General features: G+C 45.0%; 1 protein-coding gene across 4 annotated transcripts in view; it reads left to right on the top strand.

The window, feature by feature from the left end:
- LOC141100179 (uncharacterized) overlaps positions 1–13,085 on the top strand; it is a 33,781-nt gene extending 20,696 nt beyond the window's left edge. For 3 of the 4 annotated variants that reach the window (XM_073588477.1, XM_073588476.1, XM_073588474.1), the window contains exons 5-8: positions 5,905–6,002; positions 6,561–6,710; positions 6,796–6,907; positions 11,993–13,085. In XM_073588477.1, coding sequence (XP_073444578.1) covers positions 5,905–6,002; positions 6,561–6,710; positions 6,796–6,907; positions 11,993–13,056 — 1,424 coding nt within the window. In that variant the 3' untranslated portion in view covers positions 13,057–13,085. The remainder of the gene's footprint in view (positions 1–5,904; positions 6,003–6,560; positions 6,711–6,795; positions 6,908–11,992) is intronic. The other variant, XM_073588475.1, reaches the window with a different exon arrangement.
- Positions 13,086–24,795: the final 11,710 nt, after the last annotated feature.

Raw genomic sequence — 24,795 nt, 5'->3', positions numbered from 1 at the left:
TGCCCTTCGGACTCGCCACCGCCCCCAGGGTCTTTACCAAGGTCATGGCGGCTGTCATGGCCATTCTCCACTCTCGGGGAGTGGTGGTGTTACCTTATCTGGACGAACTGCTCATCAAGGGTCCGTCCCTTCCAGCCTGCGGGAATCCGTGGATATAACAGTAGATACACTTTCTCGCCTGGGCTGGAAGATAAACTTTGAAAAGTCTTTCCCAAAACCTTCCCAGCAGATTTCCTTTTCAGGAATGATCTTGGACACTTCCCGTGGGTTGGTCATTCTCCCTCCAGAAAAGACGCAAGCCTTACAACAGGCAGCGCGGACTCTTTCCCGACTGGTTCCTCACTCCATTCGTTTCAGCATGAGAGTTCTCGGAAAGATGGTGGCAGCGATGGAAGCAGTTCCATTCGCACAGTTCCATCTCCATCCCTTACAACAAGCGTTGCTGTTAGCTTGGGACAAGAACAGTTCTCCCTGGACCGTCGGTTCCTTCTGTCCCTGCGGGTCAGACAAGCCCTCAAGTGGTTGACTGTGAAGTCCTCCCTGAGTCAAGGGAGGTCTTTTCAGCCAGTAAGATGGTTGGTAGTAACCACCGACGCAAGTCTTCTTGGCTGGGGTGCGGTCTTTCGTCACCACACGGCACAGGGTCGTTGGTCAACTCGAGAGTCACGTCTCCCCATCAACATCTTGGAGATACGTGCGATCAGATTAGCTCTACAGAGTTTCCACCATCTCCTCGCAGGTCACAACATCAGGATCTAATCCGACAACACTACGGCTGTAGCGTATATCAACCGCCAGGGAGGTACTCGGAGCAGGATGGCCATGCACGAAGTGAGTCACATTCTCCATTGGGCCGAGGCCAACCATTCGCCTATCTCAGCGATCCACATCCCGGGCGTATAGAATTGGGTGGCAGATTTTCTCAGTCGCCAGGGCCTTGCCTCGGGGGAGTGGTCTCTTCATCCGGAAGTCTTTCAGCAGATTTGTCATCGTTGAGGGACTCCGGATGTGGATCTCATGGCCTCAAGACTAAACAACAAGGTTCCTCGATTCATTGCCCGATCGCGCGATCCATGCGCCATCGGAGCGGACGCCCTAGTTCTGTCATGGCACCGGTTCCGACTCCCGTACATCTTCCCCCCTCTTCCCTTGCTTCTGAGGGTCATCAAGAAGATCAGAACAGAGGGAGTACCAGTGATCCTAGTTGCGCCAAATTGGCCGTGCCGGGCATGGTATGCAGAACTGATACAACTGGTTGCCGACGTCCCCTGGCGACTTCCAGATCGCATGGATCTACTCTCTCAGGGCCCGATTAACCACCAGAACTCCGGTGCCCTGTCTTTGACGGCGTGGCCGTTGAATCCTGGATTTTAGCACAGGCTGGGTTCTCTCACGACGTGATTTCCACCATGATTAGTGCTAGGAAGCCTGTGTCCATGCGCATCTATCACCGCACCTGGAAAACCTTCTTTTCATGGTGCAAGGATCATGGTCGATCCCCTCTGGTGTTTTCCATTCCGGCCATATTGCAATTCCTTCAATCCGGATTAAAGTCTGGCCTCGCGCTTAGCTCACTCTCACTCAAGGGTCAGATTTTGGCCTTGTCAGTACTATTCCAATGCAAAATTGCCACCAAACTTCAAGTCAAGACGTTCATTCAGTGAATCTCCCATGTGGCGCCTCCTTTCAGCAGGCCATTGGAGTCATGGGACCTTAACCTGGTTCTCGGGGCCTTACAGGAGGCTCCTTTCGAACTGCTGCAGGACGTGCCACTGACCGTCCTCTCTTGGAAGGTGGTCTTTCTAGTGGCAATTACGTCAGTCAGACAAGTTTCGGAATTGGCGTCCCTGTCCTGCCGCCCTCCGCTCCTGAACTTTCATCAGAACAAGGCAGTTCTCAGGACGTCTCCGTCCTTCCTGCCCAAAGTCGTATCCTCTTTCCATCTCAATAAGGAAATTGTTTTGCCTTCCTTTTGTCCGGCACCAGTCCATCGCATTGAGAAGGCCCTCCACACCCTGGATGTGGTTAGGGCTTTGAGACGGTACATCTCGCGGACGGCTCCCTTCCGCAAGTCAGATGCCCTGTTCATACTTCCAGAGGGGCATAGGAAGGGTCTAGCCGCTTCAAAAGTAACGCTAGCCAGGTGGATTCGCTTGGTGATTCAGGAATCCTACCGTGTCTGGAACACGCCTGTCCCAGCAGGGATTAAGGCGCACTGTACCCGCTCAGTGGGCGCCTCTTGGGCAATTCGGCACCAGGCCTCGGCAGAACAGGTCTGCAAGGCTGCGACTTGGTCCAGTCTGCATACTTTTACAAAACATTACCAAACTCATTCTCAGGCCTCTGCGGATGCAGCTCTCGACAGACGCATCCTGCAATCAGCAGTACCACAGTGTTAAGTCAGTGGTACATGGGGTATTAGCAGATTTATGCTCCTCACCCAGGGACTGCTTTAGGACGTCCCACTGTGTCCCCTAAAGAGGCGTAGGAGAAATGGGGATTTTTGTGTACTCACTGTAAAATCCTTATCTACGAGCCAATCATTGGGGGACACAGCACCCACCCTGTTTAGCCTATTGGCTCACTGTTGCATTCTTCTGTTTTGACATAGTTATGGTTATTGTTGACTGTTTATGCTCCTACTGCCTTTTTAACCGAACTGGAGAAATCTCGTCCAGCGAGAGGGTGTATACTGCAGGGGAGGAGTTAACTTTTTTTCTGGTTTACTTAGTGTCCTCCTAGTGGCAAGCCGCTGCCGTCATCATCTGCTCCCCTCCCCCTTTTCTCCACTCTCCCCACCTTCCGACCCTCCCTCCTCACCCCCCGGTACCTCCGATATCCCGCTCCGGCTCCCGGTGTCCCGCCATCCTGACTCATGGGCGCCGCCATCTTGAAAAATGGCGGGCGCATGCGCAGTGCGCCCGCCTGAATCTGAAACGCTGCAGATTCATTCATTCATTTTGATCACTATGATATTCTTTCACAGTGATCAAAATGAAAAAAATAGTAAATAAACCCCCCCCCGTTTATCACCCTTATAGGCAGGCACATAAAATAAAGAAATTATTTTTATTTTTCCATTAGGGTTAGGGTTGGAAATAGGGTTAGGGTTGGAATTAGAGTTGGAACTAGGGTTAGGGTTGGAATTAGGCTTAAGATTAGGGTTAGAGGTGGGTTGGGATTACGGTTAGGCTTGAGGTAGAGTTGGGATTAAGGTTAGGGGTGTGTTGGGGTCAGGGTTGTGGTTAGGGTTATGATTAGAGTTGGGATTAGGGTTAGGGGTGTGTTGGGGATAGGGTTTGAGTTAGAATTGGGGGGTTTCCACTGTTTAGGCACATCACGGGGTATCCAAACGCGACATGGCGCCACTATTTATTCCAGCCAATTTTGCGTTCAAAAAGTCAAACAGTGCTCCCTCCATTCCGTGCCCCGACGTGTGCCCAAACAGTGGTTTACCCCCACATATGGGGTATCAGCGTACTCAGTAAAAATTGCACAACAAGTTTGGGGGTCTAATTTCTCCTGTTACCCTTGGGAAAATAAAAAATTGGGGGCTAAAAAATTATTTTTGTGGAAAAAAATGATTTTTAATTTTTACGGCTCTGCATTATAAACTTCTGTGAAGCACTTGGGGGTTCAAAGTGCTCACCACACATCTAGATAAGTTCCTTGGGTGGTTTAGTTTCCAAAATGGGGTCACTTGTGGGGGGTTTCCACTGTTTAGGGACATCAGGGGCTCTGCAAGCGTAACATGATGCCCGCAGACCATTCCATCAAGTCAGCATTTCAAAACGTCACTACTTCCCTTCGGAGCCCCGACGTGCCCAAACAGAAGTCCCCTACCCCCCACATATGGGGTACCAGCGTACTCAGGACAAACTGGACAACAATTTTTGAGGTCCAATTTCTCCTGTTACCATTGTAAAAATAAAAAATAATGGGCTAAAAAATCATTTTTTGAGGAAAAAAAATGATTATTTATTTTCAGTGCTCTGCGCTATAAATTTCTGTGAAGCACTTGGGGGTTCAAAGTGCGCACTACACATCTAGATAAGTTCCTTGGGTGGTCTAGTTTCCAAAATGGGGTCACTTGTGGGGGAGCTCCAATGTTTAGGCACTCAGGGGCTCTCCAAACGCGACATGGTGTCGGCTAACGATTGAAGCTAATTTTCCATTCAAAAAGTCAAATTGCGCTCTTTCCCTTCAGGGCCCTGCTGTGCTCCCAAACAGTGGTTTATGACCACATATGAGGTATCGGTGTACTCAGGAGAAATTGCCCAACAAATTTTAGGATCCATTTTATCCTGTTGCCCATGTGAAAATGAAAAAACTGAGGCTAAAAGAAATTTTTGGTGTAAAAAAAGTACTTTTTTTTTTACAGATCAATTTGTGAAGCACCTGGGGGTTCAAAGTGCTCACTATGCACCTAGATAAGTTCCTTGGAGGGTCTAGTTTCCCAAATGGGGTCACTTGTGTGGGAGCTCCAATTTTTAGGCACACAGGGGCTCTCCAAACGCGACATGACAACTGCTAAATATTCCAGCATATTTTGTATTCAAAAAGTCAAATGGCGCTCCTTCCCTTCTGAGCCCTGCCGTGCACCCAAACAGTGGTTTATGACCACATATGAGGTATCGTTGTACTCAGGAGAAATTGCCCAACAAATTTTAGGATCCATTTTATCCTGTTACCCATGTGAAAATGAAAAAATTGATGCTAAAAGAAAATTTTTGTTGGAAAAAATAAAATGTCCATTTTTTCCTTCCACATTGCTTTAGTTCCTGTGAAGCACCTGAAGGGTTAATAAACTTCTTGAATGTGGTTTTGAGTACCTTGAGGGGTGCAGTTTTTAGAATGGTGTCACTTTTGGGTATTTTCTGCCATATAGACCCCTAAAAATGACTTAAAATGTGAGGTGGTCCCTAAAAAAAATGGTTTTGTAAATTTTGTTGTAAAAGTGAGAAATCGCTGGTCAACTTTTAACCCTTATAACTTCCTAACAAAAATTGTGCTGATGTAAAGTAGACATGTGGAAAATGTTATTTATTAACTATTTTGTGTCACATAACTCTCTGGTTTAACAGAATAAAAATTCAAAATTTGAAAATTGCGAAATTGTCAAAATTTTCACCAAATTTCCTTTTTTTTCCACAAATAAGCGCAAAAATTATCGACCTAAATTTACCACTAACACGAAGCCCAATATGTCACGAAAAAACATTCTCAGAATCACTAGGATCCGTTGAAGCGGTCCTGAGTTATTACCTCATAAAGGGACACTGGTCAGAATTGCAAAAAATGGCCAGGTCATTAAGGTCAAAATAGGCTGGGTCATGAAGGAGTTAAACAGTTGGAAATAGCAGATGATATATGCAATGAATACAAAGAAAAGTACACAGAAAAAAAAATCACTGTTCATAAGCAAATTTAACCCATAAACCATCCCACCCCATCCAAGTCACACCCCCTCCTTAATAACTTCCCACTACCTGTTTAGTGCAGTGCACACAACAACCTCACAGCTCATTAAGTAAGCGCTAATACAATACTGTTTAGTATTGCCCATCTTTTACTTCAAGCAAGAGTATTGCAGCAGGTTCATCAAAGTATTAGTAAATTAAATATCATGTCATTTGCCAATACATTAGATGCTACTGCTGGACATCTGATCCACTCTCCCCAATGTTTCCCAAATTTAGCAAATGTGCCCTTTTTACTATACTTTCTTTTCCATCAGTGTTGTATTGTTTAAGCACTAGACTATTTCTTCAAATTTCCCACATTTTTAAATTGACATGATCAGTTAACGGTCCTAAGAAATGTGCAATTGTGACATAAATTTGATGCAGCTGTCGTATAATATCAGTAAATTTGGGGCCTTTGGTTACTGTGTCTCTCCTACAGATAATTCCAGTAAGAGAAATCCACAAGAGAGATGTCCCAGTCTTCTGTATTCCCTTGACTGTCCAGTAGAAGATGAGAATAATCTACAGGCTTGTCAGGTAGAGGCAGAAAAATTGTTTCAAATTTTCTAAGTCAGTAAATAAAATTGGCTGTATATACCGTATTTTTTGGACTATAAGACACACTTTTTTACCAAAATGGGTGGAAAATGTAGGTGCGTCACTTCCATTGCTGAGAGGGGTAGCCTCCGGGAAAATGGCTGCCGGAAGTGGCGCATGCGCAGATTGAGATCTCGGGAGACGAGATCTCGGTGCCGAGTTCTCAATCTGCGCATGTGCCATTTTTCCCAGAGGCCACTACATCACATCAGTGGATATTCCTGGGCTCCAGGCTTTCAGAAAATCCTGGTGGAGCCCCCACATCACAGTACCTGCCACACCAGTTTGGAATGGAAGTCATCTCAGCAGACCACCGAACAGCCCCTGTGACCATGCTCCACCAGCGCTGTCGATTCCCCCCCCTCCCCCGGTAAGCTGAATTCGCATTGTAAGACGGATCCCCATTTGATACATTAATTTTTTTCCTTGTTTTCCTTAAGAAAATTTGGGGTGCGTCTTGTGGTCCGAAAAATACGGTAACTTTTTTTGTGTGTCCAGGTTGAAGATCTGATTCATATTAAAGTTGACGCTTCAGACGATGAAGATCAAGCTTGTTTAAGTAAGAGAAATTCACCAGAGCGATGTCCAAGTCCTCTGTATTCCCAGGACTGTCCGGTGGAAGATGACAATAATCCACAGACTTGTCAGGTAGAGGCAGAAAAATAATTTAAAATCTTTTACATCAGTAAATAAAAAAAATGGTTGTATATAACTTTTTTTTTTTTTTGTCTAGATTGAAGACCTGATTCGTATTAAAGTTGACGCTTCAGACGACGAAGAACAATCTTGTTTAAGCAGTGATCAGCAGATTAAGGAGGAGGAAATTAATGTAGTTATCATTTCTGGTGAGAAAATCCTATCCTCAAATCTCTATTACAATTTCTTTTAAGAGCGGTTATGTGCAGCATTAGTCATGTATTCTATCTGAACTTAATTATGTTATCAAAGATGGCTTTGTAACATGGACGAGTGCTCCTAGGAATGCTGGTTCTCCGATCAAACTGTCTAAACAGGCTGTCAATCACCCGAGCAATGAGGAAAACACTCAATCTTGGGGTAACATGATTTTTAAGCTTGCTGCAACAGAGTCTGTCATCACAGAATAACTGTTCAAACCAAGTACAGCCGGTCAGTGCACTCTTGGTGTGGCTAGGGATGAGCGAGTAGTGAAATACTCTGACTCACTGTACTCGTTACGAGTACCTCCTAATACTCGGGTACTCGTAACGAGTCCAATGTAAGTCTATGGGAAATGCGAGTAATGGGCTGTACGGGACTGTGCTGGGCTGTGCGGGGACTGTGCGGAGACTGTGCTGGGCTGTGCGGAGACTGTGCTGGGCTGTGCGGAGACTGTGCTGGGCTGTGCGGAGACTGTGCTGGGCTGTGCGGGGACTGAGCTGGGCTGTGCGTGGACTGTGCGGGGACTGAGCTGGGCTGTGCGTGGACTGTGCGGGGACTGAGCTGGGCTGTGCGTGGACTGTGCCAGGGTGTGCGGGACTGTGCCGGGACTGTGCCAGGCTGTTCGGGGACTGTGCTGGACTGTGCCAAATATTGCGAGGCGAGTAGTGAAATACTAGCCAGGATTCAAGTACCGCATTACTATCTCCACCCTTTTTTGGATAGCTAAAAAACAGATCTGTCAGTCAAACAAGAAAAGTGGGTGATGATAGATGGAAAACTAGTAGTTTGGAAGGTGCACTTAAATGATAGGCTACATTAAGTGTGCACCAAGCTTCTGTACTTGATTTGACATGTCATTCTGTGCTGACAAAGTCCCTTTTAAAAATCATCCAACCCCAAGAAAAAAGTTGCTTAATTACTTATACCGTACGAAGAACGGTGTAAAAAATAAATAAAACCAAATCTTTTCCTTGTGTTGATTTGCTTCTTTTGCCTCCCAAAGATCGCAGTAAGGCTTGGCTCAGATTTATCCTATGCTCTATGCTGAGCACTTACACCTGGGTTTCTGTGTAAATCTCTGAAATACGGGATTTAGATGGAACCCCCGGCGGAAGATTCCCTATAATGAGGCAGATGGAGGTGCTGTGGATGCCGTCTGACCTGTGATCTGGCGGTGTCCATCTTTTTAGGCTAGCATAAATACGCAGTCCTCCACAGTTTTGTGTACGTATGAAAAGAAACACAAGACTGAACGGAGGCCAGACAGAGTCCAAAGCAACTCTGCTGCCTCATTATAGTGAATGGATCCCTCATGGGTTTCATCTGAATCCCTCATTTGGAGATTTAGATGGAAACCCCGATATAAGTGCTGTAATGCTGTAGATAAGCCCCCGGTTTGACCTGCAAGATAAGAAAAATACGTTTTATTATACTCTCCCGGGGGGGCAGTCCGGTCTGATGGGTGATGCAGGTCTGGGTCTGACGCCTCCCATCTTCTTGCGATGCCATCCTCCTGCTTTCTTCATCGCTCCCGGTATCGCACTTCTGCGCAGGCGTACTTCTCTGCCCTGTTGAGGGCAGAGAAAAGTACTGCAGTGCGCAGGTGCCGGAAAAGGTCAGCGAGGCCCAGCGCCTGCGCACTCTAGTACTTTGTTCTGCCCTCAACAGGGCAGAGAAGTACGCCTGCGCAGAAGTGGGATGCCGGGAGTGAGGAAGCAAGCAGGAGGGTGGCGTCACAAGAAGATGGGAGGCGCCGGACCTGTACCTGCGACACCCATCGGACTGGACCACATCGGACCGCCCCTTGGGTAAGTATAATAAAATTTATTTTTCTTATCTTTCAGGCCGGACGGGGCTCATCTACAGCATTATAGAATGCTGTAGATAAGCCCTGAAAGGCAGTGGCCGCATCTTATAGCAGCCAAAACAGGTGACAGGTTCCCTTTAATAAACTTATTGAATGTGGTTTTGAACACCTTCAAGGGTGCAGTTTTTAGACAGGTGTCACTTTTGGGTATTTTCTGTCACGTAGGCCCCTCAAAGTCACTTCAAATGTGAGGTGGTCCCTAAAAATGGTTTTCTAACTTTTGCTGTAATAATGAGAAATCACTGGTCAACTTTTAACCCTTAAAACTTCCTAACAAAAGAAAAATATGTTTCAAAAATAGTGCTGATGTAAAGTAGACATGTGGAAAATGTTATTTATTAATTATTTTGTGCAACATAACTCTCTGGTTTAAGGCAAGCCTATCAGCAGAATTTTGCGAAGTTAATTACAGACAGTGTCAGGTTGTTGCTATATTATACTGATTAAAAATGATACCTTTGTTGATGAAATCTGTCAGTGACCAGTGAAGGATCAGTGACCTGTCATAAGCCCATACAGATAAATATGTAAGCAGAGCTCCACATAAAGCCCCGCCACCCCGGAGCATGAGAATCTCATTAACTGAAAACTAACAATACAGATTAAACAACAACCACAAAACTGATTTAGTCAACCAAGGTATCATTTTAATCAGTATAACAGCGCCAACTTCACAATGTCTGTAGTTTACTTAACAAAATCCTGCTGACAGATTCGTTTTAAGGGCATAAATTTCCAATTTTTTCACAAATAAACACAAGGCATATTGAAGAAATTTTACCATTATCATGAAGTACAATATGTCACGAAAAAAACAAAATTTGGACTGGTCATGAATAAACTTCATTTGCATGCCCAGTAGTACTACTAAGTTCACTTTAAACTATTTAGAATCAGAATAAACACTGACATACAGCTCTGGGAAAAATTAAGAGACCACCACATCAAAATCATGACCAGCCCATTCTCCAGACCTGAACCCCATTGAAAACCTCTGGAATGTAATCAAGAAGATGATGGATAGTCACAAGCCATCAAACATAGAAGAACTGCTTACATTTTTGCACCCGGAGCAGTGTGAAAGACTGGTGGCAAGCATGCCAAGACGCATGAAAGCTGTGATTAAAAATCATGGTTATTCCACAAAATATTGATTTCTGAACTCTTCCTGAGTTAAAACATTAGTATTGTTGTTACTAAATGATTATGAACTTGTTTTCTTTGCATTATTTGAGGTCTGAAAGCACTGGGGCTTTTCTTTTTTTTTTTAATTCTGACCATTTTTCGTTGTCAGAAAAAAATACAAAATTTATTGCTTGGAAATTCGGAGACTTGTTGTCAGTAGTTTATAGACTAAAAGAACAATTTACATTTTACTCAAAAATATACCTATAAAGAGAAAAATCAGACAAGCTGAACATTTGAAAGTGGTCTCTTAATTTTTGCCAGAGCTGTATTGTTAATGTAGTACCTGCGCTTAGCTCTTGGATAAAAACTAATAATTCAAGGAGGAGTACTGACCTCCAACAATCAATCAGGAAGTAAGGAAACTGCAGAGCAGTGAGCTACTCAAGAGATAATATGAGAACACCCTTTTAAGCATAAAACAACCCATTTAGTATAATGATAGAATACTTACCTTCCCTCCCACCTCTATATGTAAAATTATGATTTGCATGATTTAAACGAGTAAAGTTAGATACAGTTATGGGACAGCCCCTTTAATATCAGTGCCACAAAAATAAACAAGGCATTTTGTGCTTTTAGGACCAAGAAGCCAATTTATGAAATGGGTTGTCCAGGCTCAGTACAAAAGTTCGCAGTCACTGTGTGACTTCAGACTTGTGAATCCTCACATATCATGCAGCGTGCCATGTGCGGATTCTCTTGTCTGCAACAAGACCGAGCAGTCATGAGACTGCAAGTATTGGATATGTATACTGCCAGTTACATACCAACTAGACATGTGTAGGCACACTCATTATCAGTAAATTGAGCAAGGCCTACACATCTAGTTGGAATGTGGCTGGATCTATGGATATAGCATGCTTGCCGTCACATTACCACTCGGACTCACCGACAGCACCAGCGAATCCTTGCAGCACCTGCAATGTGAGGATTCACAAATCTGTATTTACAGAGTGAATGCAGATTTCTGTGATATGTCTGGACAACCCCTTTAAGACTGGCGTTGTGCCCACTATTCTTAATGGATTACGCTGGTTACAGTGCGCGTAATTCATTAAGAGGCAGACATCACTTAATGAATTAGGCACTTCTTATAATTGGTGTGCACTGCTACCAGGAATATACTACAGTCTGGGACCAGAGTACATTCCTGGAGTAAGTTACGCCACTGAAGTGGTATAACTTTTCTTGAATTCGAAAGGCAGGTGTCCACGCTATTCCCATATAGACATAGCTGGCTGAGGCTGATGTGAAAATGCCAAAAGTGACAGTTACGCAAAAATACTAAGAGTTCTTAAGGTGTTTTATGCAAGTATTCCGTCACCAGGTCTTTGACACTTAACCTGAGAGCAGCATCATGTAGAGACAGATACACTGATTCCAGCGATGTGTCGCTTACTAGGTTGTTTAGTGTAATTTTCAACAAATCACTGTTTTTGAGTTGGAGACTTACATTAGAGGACTACTAAACCTGCTGCCAGGTAGTCAAGCATATTCATGAGCTCTGTATAACCCCACCCCCACCACTGATTGGCAGCTTTCTGTGCAACACTGTACATAGCCAGAACTCTGCCAGTCAATGATGTGGTTGGGGTTATACAGAGCTCACCATGTAGAGAACTACTAGATCTGCAGAAGATAAAACAATGATTTTGTCTAATTGAGTCAGAAGACCAGCAAGTGACACAGCTCTAGAATCGGAGTCTCTGGCCCTACATAATTCTGCTCACAGATAGGAGAGATTGCTTGGTGACGGATTCCCATTAATGAATCAGCCCCCAAGTCTTTTTTTTTTTTATTTGTTACCTACATTCCGAAACCCATGCCTCTTCTTATTTTTTTCCTTTGCCATCATTGATTTAGCTCGTAGATCTTGTTTCGCAAGAAATTTATAAATAATGTACATATTAGTTTTATCCCTTTTTATTTCATTTTCATGTAAGCAAAGAATAATAAACATTTTTTTAAATCCCAGCAGGTGACTACAACAAAGATTTGAAGAGAAATATCTCCAGTATTCCAGATTATGAAGTTGAAGTAAAAAATATCACACAATATTCTCCAGGAAAGAAGACTCTTACTCAAATGATTTATCCAAGACACAACAGTAGAGCTCTGTTGTCCCACCCTTCTAACCAAGAACCTCCTTCTCATAGAGCAGACATAATTACAGACCAAACATTTAGTAGGTGTAATTTATTTCCTAGACTTGAGTTGGGAGAAAGTTTTTTACAGAAAGCACCAATTGTTAATTTTCAGAGGATGCACTTGGATATCAGTAAACTTTCATCTTCTGAAGGTAATATATGCCTTACTCAGAACAGTTCTCCCTGTAGTCATATAAAGATTCATGGAGGATTTTCATGTTCACTGTGCGGGAAAACGTTCTCCCGGAACGCAAATCTTGTACAACATCAGAGAATACACAATGCAGAGAGGCCATTTTTCTGTCCAGAATGTGGGAAGTATTTTGGCCGCAAATCAGATCTTTTTCAGCATCAAAGAATTCACACGGGAGAAAAGCCGTTTTCATGTAAAGAATGTGGGAAATGCTTTACTCAGAAATCTTCTCTTATTCAACATCAGAGATTTCACACAGGGGAAAGGCCATTTTCATGTTCAGAATGTGGAAAATGTTTCATCACTAAATCAGATCTTGTTAAACATTGGAAAATCCACACAGGAGAGCGACCATTTTCATGTTCGGAATGTCGGAAACGTTTTATTTGTAAATCTACTCTTGTTGAACATCAGAGAATCCACACAGGAGAGAAGCCATTTTCATGCTTAGAATGTGGGAGATGTTTTACCCAGAAATCCAGTCTTGTTGAACACCAAAGAATCCACACAGGAGAGAAGCCATTGTTCTGTTCAGAATGTGGGAAATGCTTTGCCAAAAGATCAGGACTCTTTATGCATCAAAGAAGTCACACAGGGTTGAAGCCATTTGCATGTTTAAAATGTGGAAAATGTTTTACTCAAAAAGCAGGTTTAGCTGAACATCACAAAATTCATAAAGGAGAGAAGCCATGTACATGATTTAAATGTGGAAGATGTGAAAGAACAGACTCCATATTGTCTCTGTGTATCCATCTTGTCTCATTCTTTTGTTCCATGATAATCGAAAAATTCACACTGATGGGCAGAAAAGTTTCACTTTACTGTTCACGCCTCTAAATTCCTATTGAGCTCATCTTTCTACAGGAAGTTTCCTTTGACTGTGACACTATTTATACTTGACCTGTGCATTAACAAAGCAGAAAATGCTTAGCTACTTACCGGTAGCGGTGTTTTTCGGAGCCCGTGACAGCACCTCGAGTGAGGGGACAGGAAACCTACAGACATAAAAGGGCGGCACCTCTCTCCCACATCAGTTCGATTACAGAGCATGAGACGACCTCCCAGGTTAGTAGCAAAATATATAACAATTTAAATGAAATATAATCTGCATACGTGACTAAACTTAAAGCCCCGAAGAGTGCTCACCCACACGTGAAAGGGAGGGAATATAAGGGTGCTATCATGGGCTCTGAAAAACACCGCTACCGGTAAGTAGCAAAACATTTATTTGGTCTCCCATGACAGCACCATGAGAGAATTACAGAGATGCAAAGAATCTAGGGAGGGACTACTGCCTCAAGCACCCTTCTCCCAAATGTGAGATCGGAGGAGTCACCCAGATCCAGTCTATAATGTTTAAAAAATGTGGACAGAGAAGACCAGGTAGCCGCCTTACATATGTCCTCAATCAACACTTCCGACCTCTCTGCCCAGGATGTCGCCACGGCTCGAGTAGAGTGAGCTTTTAGGCCTTTCGTTACTGCCACACCACCTGTTGTATAGGCCAAAGAAATCGCCTCCCTGATCCATCAAGCTAAGGTGCTTTTGGAGACTTTAAGCCCCTTCCTTAACCCCCAAAAGGATATAAATAAAGAATTTTCTTTCTTCCATGGGTAGGTTACTGAAATATAATTAAGTAAACACCTTCTGACATCTAATGAATGGAGCTTTTTTCCTTTTGATTGATAGGGTTAGAGCAGAAGGAAGGGAGGACTATTTCCTGCAGTCTGTGAAATTGTGAAGCCACTTTTGGCAGATACAGGGGATATGGTTTCAAAACAACTCTACTCTAGGTCACTAATACTCCGGGCAGACGTCAGTGCGACTAAAACAGCCGTTTATAAAGTTATAATTTTTATCGGGGCTATTTCAGTAGGTTCAAATGGGGCTTCCGTCAATGCTGTTAGCACCAGATTTAAATCCCACGGAATCAACCTCTCCTTAAGGATGGGTCTGGATCTAGTCTCTGCCTTTGAATCTGGCTACTCAGTAATTGCCTGCTAGATTACAATTGTACGGGGCTCCTAATGAACTGAACCTGAACTCTGTAAGAGTACTCGTGGCTATACCCATCTCTAAGCCTTATTGCAGGAATTCCCACACCTGGTTAATTCTAACCTTTCCTCCAAACTCCTCCCCCGAGACTGTTAGGAACTTTTTACAGATTCTGGCATATATACTCGTTGTGGAAGCCTTTCTGCTTTTTAGCAAGGTATTAACCAGGCCTTGAGAAAACCCCCTCTCCCTCAGTAGTGCCCTTTCAAATTCCAGGCCGTCAGATGTAGATTGTACACTCCTGGATGGAAAATCGGACCTTGGGAGAGGAGATTTGGGAGCTCCGGAAGCACCCTTGACCTGGTGACGGACATCTTCCTTAGCCAGGGAACCACGGTCTCCTGGGCAAGAATGGAGCTATTAGGATTATACATGCTCTGTCCTTCCGTATCTTCCTTAGAACTACAGGAATTAGGGCTATTGGGGGGAAGGCATAGGCAAGATTGAAGTCCCATGGTATTTGGAGAGCATCCACTGCATACGGATCTTCTCTGGAGTTTAAAGAACAAAATTGAAGCACTTTTCTGTTCCCCCTGTTGGCAAAAAGGTCTATATCTGGGACCCCCACATCTGTAGAATCTGGTTTAAAATGGACTGATTTAGCATCCATTCCCCTTGTCTGAGCCTGTTGTGACTTAGAAAATCGACCTTGATGTTGTCCTTTCCTTTTATTTGTAGGGATGTAAGTGACAGCAGATGAGTCTCGGCTATATGAAAAATATGATCCGCCACTTCCATCAATGATTTAGACCGCGCTCCCCCCTGGTGGTTAATGTAGGCTACAGTTACCTGATTGAGAACAGTCTGACATGCCAGCCCTATAGGAACACAAGGAGTCTACTTAAAGCTTGCTCTACAGCTAACAGCTCCTTCAGGTTAGATGACGCTCTCTGCTCAGAATGTGTCCACGCCCCTTGGACCCACATATCCCCCATATGTGCCCCTCAGCCCCAGGATATAGCGTCCGTATTAACAATCTGGGAGATATGATTTATCCAGGGAACTCCTCTACACAAGTTTGACAAGCGTAACCACCAACGTAAGGACTGTATGGAAGAGGGGGACAAAAAAAATGTACTCTCTAGACAGCCTCCTAGGTTACGAACATTATGCAATACATCCTCCCACAGCAGGGCTCTAGTGTGGAATTAGGCCCAGAGAACCGCCGGAATGCACAATGTGAGTGAGCCTAACAGTGACATCGCCCCTCTAAGGGGACATTGATGGATTATTCACTGCCCTGAGCACCTGTTGCCGAATAGTGTCAACCTTCAATTCCGGTAGTCGACAATCCTGAGCTCCAGAGTCTAGGATGAGACCCAGGAACTCCTGCACCTTCAGGGGCTGAAACCGTGATTTTTTAATATTAATAAGCCACCCTAATTTCTGTAAGGTCAACATTATTCTCTTTAACTGGGAAGAGCAGTGTTGGTTTGAGTGGCCCACGATTAACAAGTCATCCAGATAGGGGATCACTAGTATGTTCTGTTCATGAAGATATGCCATGACTTCTGCGACTATTTTAGTTAATATCCGGGGAGCAATAGCGACCCCAAATGGGAGAGCTCTGAACTGGAAGTGATTTATCACACCTCCCAGTGAAACTGACACTGACACCCATTGAGGTGCAGCCCGTCCCTAGCGTAGAACCTGTAGCCAACTGAGAAGTCGGCCCAGTTCTTCAGGAACCCAAACTCCTACCTACACCAATTCCTGAGCCACTTATTAATCTCCTGTTGTCTCTCTGGCGTGGCACGTGGTACAGTACAGGTAGTATTTCAGAGAATGCCACCTTGGAGGTCCTTGCTTTAAGCTTGCGGCCTAATTCCCTGAAATCATCTTTAAGGACCTTCCACCTACGTCTAACTTTGTCATTTGTGCCAATGTGCACCATGACCGCTGGATCCTTACCAGCCCCTCCCAATAATCTGTCAACCCGAACAGCAATGGGTCAGACTTCAGCACCAGGTAGGCAGCACACTGTTCGACGATCCCTGTCTTTGTGACAGATTGCCCTATCTATTTCACTAATAATTGAGTCCCCCACTACCAGCACCTGTCTGGCCTGCCCTGCTCTATTTCCTCCCTTACTGGAGCAGACACTCCTCCGGCTTTCAGAGGACATGCCTTGCTGCAGCAGTGCTACCCCTCTACTGACACTCCCCTCAGCTGCCAACTTAGCAAAGTTATCGGGGTGTGCCAAATTAGGACTATCCTCCCTAGCACTCTTCCCTCTACCCCGCCTTCTAACCGTCACCCAACTAGCTGTATCACTGTCCTACAGTTCCTTACTACCATTTCTTGGGCATGCGTGGGCACTGCCCAGGAACTTACATCAGGTGATGTTACATCATCCTTATATTGATATCGCGCCTGCGTGTAACGGAGGCCCTGATCCCACCCCTCAGTGTGTTATGATGTATTCACACTGCAGGGCTGGAAATCTGGCGCCTGCACAGTGAGGATCTCTGCGCCTGTCCCCATCTCCCTCCGCCTATTTCCTCCACCGATCTAAGTTGGAAAGAGGCGGAGGGGGATGAGGACGGACGCAGAGATCCTCACTGCGCAGGTGCCAGATTCCCAGCCCCGCAGTGTGAATACATCATACCACTCTGCGAGGTGGGATCTGGGGTCTCCGCTACACGCAGGCGCGATATCCTTACATCATCACCTGATATAAGTTACCGGGCAGCGTGCATGGCGCATGCCCGAGAAATGTTTGCAGCGCGCAGGCGCCGGTCACGTAACGAGGTACAGAAGAGGCGGCACATGGAAGCAAGAAGGGGGATAATGGACAGCTGCGAAGCGGTTGAGACAGGGAGAAAACATACCGCCATGACGCAATAGAGGTAAGGCAGGCAATTTATAAAAGTCTTTCAGCGTTCCTAGGGATAATAAACATAGCTGCCACCTTCACAGAATGCAGTCTTAGTGCAGTTGAAGGTGGCTATTTTATTTTAATAGACCCTGGGGGGTGACAGGTTCCCTTTAACTAGTTAAATGCCGACAGCTGCATTTAACCAGTGTTTCCGGACGCGCGGCCGGAAATACGCGCATCGCTGACCCCGTCACATGATCGGGGGTCAGTGATGCATTGGCATTACAACCAGAGGTCTCCTGGAGACCTCTATGGTTGTTGATGCCGGATTGCTATGAGCACCAAACACTAAATCTGAATAGCGCACATAAGGAAAAAATTCCCCAAAATTCAAAACACATTTGAAAGGTAGACTCACCAAGACCCTGACTAGTGCACTAGCAGGAAGCAGTAGACCTCCATTGATAATTGCTGGGGCAGCACAGGTGCATACCACTGATGAGAACAGCCAGTAACCCGAAGTGGTCTGGCTGCCAAGTGGAAAAAAATGCACACAAATAGGGCTTGCATAGGACATCAGTCACAAAGATAAGTGTGGTGCAAAGTGTCTGAACAGCCTATTAATGACGCCCATAGTATTAGCAGGCGGGCTGCGCAGCACTATATATATGCATCACACAGGAAAAACCAAGCCAACATACAGAGGTCCAACTGCATCCTGCAAAAATGATAAAAAGTGCAAAAAGATAAAGATATGGGGTATTAGTTTCTATTTTGGCCAAAGCAGATAGGCTCACAACCCAACGTCGAGGGTCCCCAAATTTTGTGAGTCCCTGACACTAAATCTGAATAGCGCACATAAGGAAAAAATTCCCAAAAATTCAAAAAAACACATTTGAAAGGTAGACTCACCAAGACCCTGACTAATGGACTAGCAGGGTACTTCAGGTTCAATTTTTTTTATTTTACCAAGGGTAAAAGGAGAAATTGGAGTGGAAAAGTTATTGTGCAATTTATACTGAGTACGCTGATACCTGATATGTGGGGGGGAACCACTGTTTCGGCACATGACAGAGCTCAGAAGGGAAGGAGCGCCGTTTGACTATTTCATTGCAAAATTGGCTGGAATTTAGATCTGATGCCATGTCACGTTTGGAGAGCCCCTGATGTACCTAAACAGTGGAAATCCCCCACAAGTGACCCCATTTTGGAAACTAGACCCCCCAAGGAACTTATCTAGATTTGTGGTGAGAACTTTGAACCCACAAGGGCTTCACAGAAGTTTATAACGTACAGCGGTACAATTAAAAAATCATATTTGTTCCACAAAAATGATCTTTTCACCCTCAATTCTTACTTTTCCAAGGGTAACAGGACCCTTAAAGTTATTGTGCAATTTGTCCCGAGTACGCTGATACCACATATGTGGGTGTAAACGACTATTTGGGCGCATGGCAGAGCTCGGAAGGGAAGCAGCGCCATTTGACGTTTTTGGCTGGAATTGAGAACGGACACCATGTCGCGTTTGGAAAGCCCCTGATGTACCTAAACAGTGGGATCCCCCACAAGTGACCCCATTTTGAAAACTAGATCCCCTAAGGAACTTATCTAGATGTGTGGTGAGCACTTTGAACCCCCCAAGGGCTTCACAGAAGTTTATACTTGAAAATAAAAAAAATCGTATTTTTTCCACAAACATGATCATTTAGTCCCCAATTTTTTTATTTTCCCAAGGGTACCAGGAGAAAATGGACTTCAAAGGTTGTTGTCCAAATTGTCCTGAGTACACCAATACCCCATATGTGGGAGAAAACTACTGTATGGGCACACGTCGGGGCTCGGAAAGGAAGTAATGACGTTTTGGAATGCAGACTTTGATGGAATGGTCTGCGGGTGTCATGTTGCCTTTGGAGAGCCCCTGATGTACCTAAACAGTGGAAACCCCCCACAAAAGACACCATTTTGGAAACTAGACCCCCCCACGGAACTTATTTAGATGTGTGGTGAGCACTTTGAACCCCCAAGTGCTTCACAGAAGTTTATAACGCCTAGGCGTGAAAATAAAAAAATATTTTTTTTCCACAAAAATGATATTTTTGCCCCCAATTTTTTATTTTCCTAAGGGCAACAGGAGAAATAGGACCCCAAAAGTTGTTTTGCAATTTGTCCTGAGTAGGCTGATACCCCATATGTGGGGGTAAAACACTGTTTGGGCGCATGGCAGAGCTTGGAAGGGAAGGAGCACCATTTGACTTTTTCAACGCAGAATTGGCTGGAATTGAGATCAGATGCCGTGTTGCATTTGGAGAGCACCTGATGTGCCCAAACAGTGGAAACTCCACAATTCTAACTCCAACTCTAACGCCAACACAGCCCTAACCCTAATCTCAGCCCTAACCCTAGCCCTAACCCTAACGGGAAAATGGAAATAAATACATTTTTTTAATTTTACTATTTTTCCCTAACTAATGGGGTGATAACGAGGGGTTTGATTTACTATTTATGGCGGTTTTTATGTTCGGCAGCTGTCACACGCTAAAAGACGCTTTTTATTGTAAAAAGTTTTTGCATCACCACATATTGAGAGCTATAATTTTTCCATATTTTGACCCACTGAGTCATATGAGGTCGTATTTTTTGCAGGACGAGTTGACGCTTTTATTGGTATCATGTTCGGGAACGTGACATTTTTTGATCGCTTTTTATTTTGATTTTTGGGACGCATAATGAACAAAAACCAGCGTTTCATGAATTTCTTTTGGGTGGTGCGTTTACACTGTTCTGCGTGCGGTAAAATTGATAAAGCGGTTTTATTCTTCGGGTCAGTTCGGTTACAGCGATACCTCATTTATGTATTTTTGTATGTTTTGGCGCTTTTATGCAATAAAAACAATTTTATATTAAAAAATAATTATTTTTGCATCTCTTTATTCTGCGAGCTATAACTTTTTTATTTTTGCTCTGATGATGCTGTGTCATGGCTTGTTTTTTGCGGGACAAGATGACGTTTTCAACGGTACCATGGATATTTATATGCGTCTTTTTGATCGCACGTTATTGCACTTTTTGTTTGGCAGTATGATAATAAAACATTATTTTTTGCTTCGTTTTTTATTTTTATTTTGTAAGGGGTTCACTAAAAGGGTTAAATAATGGGACAGTTTTATAGGGCAAGGCGCTATGGACGCGGCGATACCACATATGTGTACTTTTATTGTTTTTTTTTTTATTTACAATAAAAGAATTTATTAGGGAATATTTTTTTTTTAAATTTATTTAGCGATTTTTTTAAAACCATTCTTACACTTTTTTTTTTTTTTTTTTTTTTTTACTTTATTAGGTTGTCCCAGGGGGGACATCACTGTCCTGTGACAGATCGCTGATCTGTCATATCACAGATCACTGTGACAGATCAGCAATCTGTCACAGGCATTGAAGCAGACTTCCTCTTGCCTGCGCTTTGCAGGCACTGAGGAAGCCAACTCCCTGCAGGCCCCCGAAGGTCCCCGTCGCCATTTTGGATCCGGGGACCTGCAGGGAAGGAGGTCCCCGCAGCATCGCTGCACATTGCGCTGCTGTGGGGGGCTCAGGGAAGCACGGAGGGAGCCCCCTCCCTGCTGATGCTTCCCTTTAACCCCCAGTACACCGCGATCGTGTTTGATTGCAGTGTGCAAGGGGTTAATGTGTCGGGGCGGTCCGTGACTGCCCCTGACACATTGTGTCAGGTGTCCGCTGTGATAATCAGCTGACACCCGGCCGCGATCAGTGGCGCTCAACACGTGGGCGCCGCTAATCGCTGTGACGTACTATCCCGTCCCTGGGAATTAAGTCCCAGGGCACATGGACGGGATAGCACGTCACATGGCAGAAGCGGGTTAAAACAACATGGAATTTGTTTTTCGTTTTTTTTTTATGAGGTGGGTATGTGGGGGTTTTTTGTTTGTTTGTTGCAGAAGTGAGTGCGAAAGAAAATATTTTTGAAAGATCTGTTAAGAAAAAAATGTAAAAAAAAAGAAATATAGAAATTTAAAATGTAATTTTTTTTAATCTATTTAAGGCTTTGCTGGAAGTATACGTATTCCACTTTGGCCTTAAAGTGGAAATAAAAAGATGCAGTGAGTGATCCGTGTGTATTGTACCTGTGGCCAGATGCTGTATTGTCACAGATTATAAAACTGAATGTACAGCTATTCTGTCATGGTTATTAGGTTGAAATTTAGTTTGTCTTTTGACCTTACTAAAATTTCTTTTGAAGCTGTTTATCAAACAAGAACTTTTTTTGGAAGATAACAAGAGCTTAGCTTATAGCAAAGGCATGTGAAGTGATGGCCGGGGGACTACCACAATGCAGGGAGACTACGGTACACAAAATGAGGTGCAAACAACAAAGGGTTAATTTATTTACAGACAAGGAATGCAGTGTTAGGAAAGTGTAAACAGGCAATGACATAAAACAATTTACAAAAGAGATATTCTCTAGCTGGGCCATACAAATGGCACGGTGCACCAACTATTACAGATCAGTGCATTCTTTCAAAAGGCAAAACAATACAATAAAGTACAGTATGCTGCTACTCTAACTATAGCCTGACTGGCTGCTACTACTTCAGCTGCACGGCTACCGTCCTCTGTCTATTGCAGCCTATCCTAAGCCCTAAACATGTGCACACACGGGGTTAACACTCACGGTAAAGTTGGTGTCTCCGTTCCTTCCTGGGGGCCCCCTGCAGTTCTCTGCAAGATGATGCTATGTCCTCCCTGGCAGCTCTATGCAATGTGGTCTTGTCCTTTTGTGAAGATTCCAAGCCTGTTCCTAGAAACGGTGAACTCCCTCTTCTGAATTCCTTCCTTGTAGATCATCGTGGCTCCTCGCAGTATCACAGGAAAACCACCTTCGTTATCCCCAGAAGGGTATACACAATCCACAAGTTCAGTCAGTTCTAAGCTGCACATTTTTCTCCTCACGTCAGTCTCCTGCAGACTCCCAGCTCCAAACACTCACTGGGAAAACAGCCCCTCCCCTCTCCATAGCTGGTAGAATAGAATGTACCATCACATCAGCCAAGGGGGTGCGGTCTCTTAAAGAGGCAGCGTGTCTCTGCTGTCTATAGCAATGTCAGCCCCTTAAATGCCTCCCAACTTAAAGATGGTCGTCCTCGGCCATCACAGCATCAAGGTTGCAGTGAAATGAACAAACTTGCAAAGCAGGAACAGCACCTATAAAGGAGGCAACAAAATCGGTAAAAAAGACAGAGGACACTGTTTTACGTATCGGAATGGTGGAACCCCTGCAGTAGACCTCTGCTATCTCTGGAGCTCTTGACTATCTTCCAGAGGAACACTTGCTGCAGGGGTTATAGCAGGTTCTTTTCGGGATTCGTCGTCACGTGACGGTAATGGTACTTCCAGAAGATTACCTTCTCTGTGCACCTGAGGACCCCCCACGGTGTCAGGGCTGGCCCACCATTCATCATTGATTTCATTAAGACAAGACAGGTTTAGGAAGTGGGGAAGCGCCTTCAGGCAGCAATGGTACAGAACGGGCCTCAGACCGGCATGGCCGCAGCATATTTCTGTGGAGCACTCTAGGGGCGGACGCCCCATTCTCAACCTGCACCTTGTAGACCTGTCCGTCAGCATGCACTCGCTCGATGACTTTGTAAGGCTGTACTTCCCATCTCTCACTTAGTTTACCCTTGGGGCGTTTCTCCCTGACTAATACTCGGTCCCCAGGCTGGAACGGTATCTCTTGCATCGGTTTACAGCGCGTATGTTCTTTGTCCTGTAGCTGCTGCCTCACCAACCACCAAATTGTTTGCAGTCGTTTCCGATGTTCTTTCACCCATGAAGTGACGCTTCGCTCCATCAGCTCCTCTGGCTGTTCCAACTTCAATTCAATGATCTCTCGTCCAACTCTTCCAAACAGCAGCAGATAGGGGGTGTAACCCGTGGTGGAATGTTGTAGGTCCAGACCAACTCTGGCAGGAAATCTGGCCGGCATGCCTTCTTGTCCTCTTCCAACATCCTCAGCATTTGAAGTAAGGTTCGGTTGAAGCGTTCACATGTTCTGTTGCATTGAGGATGGTAAGGGGTGGTCCGGGACCGCTCGATGCCGTACAAACGATACAGTTCTTCCATCACCTTGCCTTGGAAACATGCACCTTGGTCAGAGTGGATGCGCTTTGGGCACCCATACGCTCTGATGAAGTCTTGACAGATGGCCCGTGCCGCCGACTCGGCAGTCTGATCGCTAGTTGGGGTGACTACCGCGACCTTGGAGAAATGGTCGGTCATCACCAAACAGAACTGTGGACCCCGGGCTGAGTTTCCCACGAGAAGATAGCCGATCATCAAGACTTCTAGCGGTTCCTTAGTATGTATGGTCTGGATGGGTGCCCTTTGTTCAGTACTCTTAATGAGGTTGCATACCCGACATTGCCGGCAAACCTCTTCTACCATGGACTCCAACCTGGGGCAGTACATTTGCCGCTGTAACCACTGGTAGGTCTTTGTGGACCCGAAGTGGGCTCCGAATCCTTGGGCATCTTTAGCCACTTCTTGGGCCATTCCTCCTGGGATGACCACCTGCCACCTTACTTCAGTATCTTTCGGCTGTTGCCTCTTGCGATATAGCATGGATTCTCGCACCTCCAGCCTCTCCCACTGGTGTAAGACACTTCATCTCAGCGTTCAGACTATCTCTGTCTTGTTTGCCTGGCTTCCGCTTCTGCGCTACCCAGCATTTCATCTGTCTCAGCCCTCCATCTTCATCTTGAACATTTCCCCACTCTTCATTGGTTCTCCCCAGAGATCGGGGTAGTGTGCAGGCCTCCCTACTTGACTGAACCGCAACCACTGCGGTCTTGAACTTACAGAAGTCTGGGATTTCTTCTTCAAGTTGTTCATCGAGATCCCCACTGGAGTTTCCACTGTCACTCATGACAGGCCATCGGCATTTGCATTTTCAGTAGCAGAGCAATAGTGGATGGTAAAGTCAAACTTGGCCAGGTGAGCCACCCACCGTTGTTCTAAGGCCCCCAATTGTAAGCATCGTTCCTATCCTGCTGTGTTCCGGACTTTGCCTTACTGTTGCCCTTAAGCCTGGCTTCGTTCGGCCATACTGGTTCCTGTGACATCACCGCCTGTTGGTCCCGCCCGCCGGATTTAAATAGCTTTCCTGGACGTGACTACCTTGCTTGTATATCTCGTTCTGTACCTGATCTACTAGCTGGGAGTTGCACGCTGTGCTACCTCCTTCCTTCCTGCTGAATCCATCTGGATTACCTGCTGCCTAACTGCCGCCGCCTGGACCTTCTGACGGTGTCGGCCTGAAGGCTCCTTCCAGCCCTGCCTCCACCGCTCACCGCTACTACAGCACTCACGGTATGCGCTGAAGATCTTGACTGCTGTGTGCGTTTCACCTGAGAGACTTATCCCTGCTACCTTTACACATCCAGTATCAATTACCTAGTGACTTTCTCTGCCACTGCACTGTGCCCGAAGATTCCCCTCCCGCAAGGGAGAGGGCTAAGTGACTGTCCTTGCCTTCATTCTTAAGACTGTGT

This window comes from Dendrobates tinctorius, unplaced genomic scaffold (genome assembly GCF_039654945.1).
Source record: "Dendrobates tinctorius isolate UK_male_01 unplaced genomic scaffold, ASM3965494v1 ptg000103l, whole genome shotgun sequence".
Taxonomy (NCBI): domain Eukaryota; kingdom Metazoa; phylum Chordata; class Amphibia; order Anura; family Dendrobatidae; genus Dendrobates; species Dendrobates tinctorius.
Note: the sequence above shows the minus strand (reverse complement) of the source record. Positions and strands in the feature narration are given on the sequence as shown.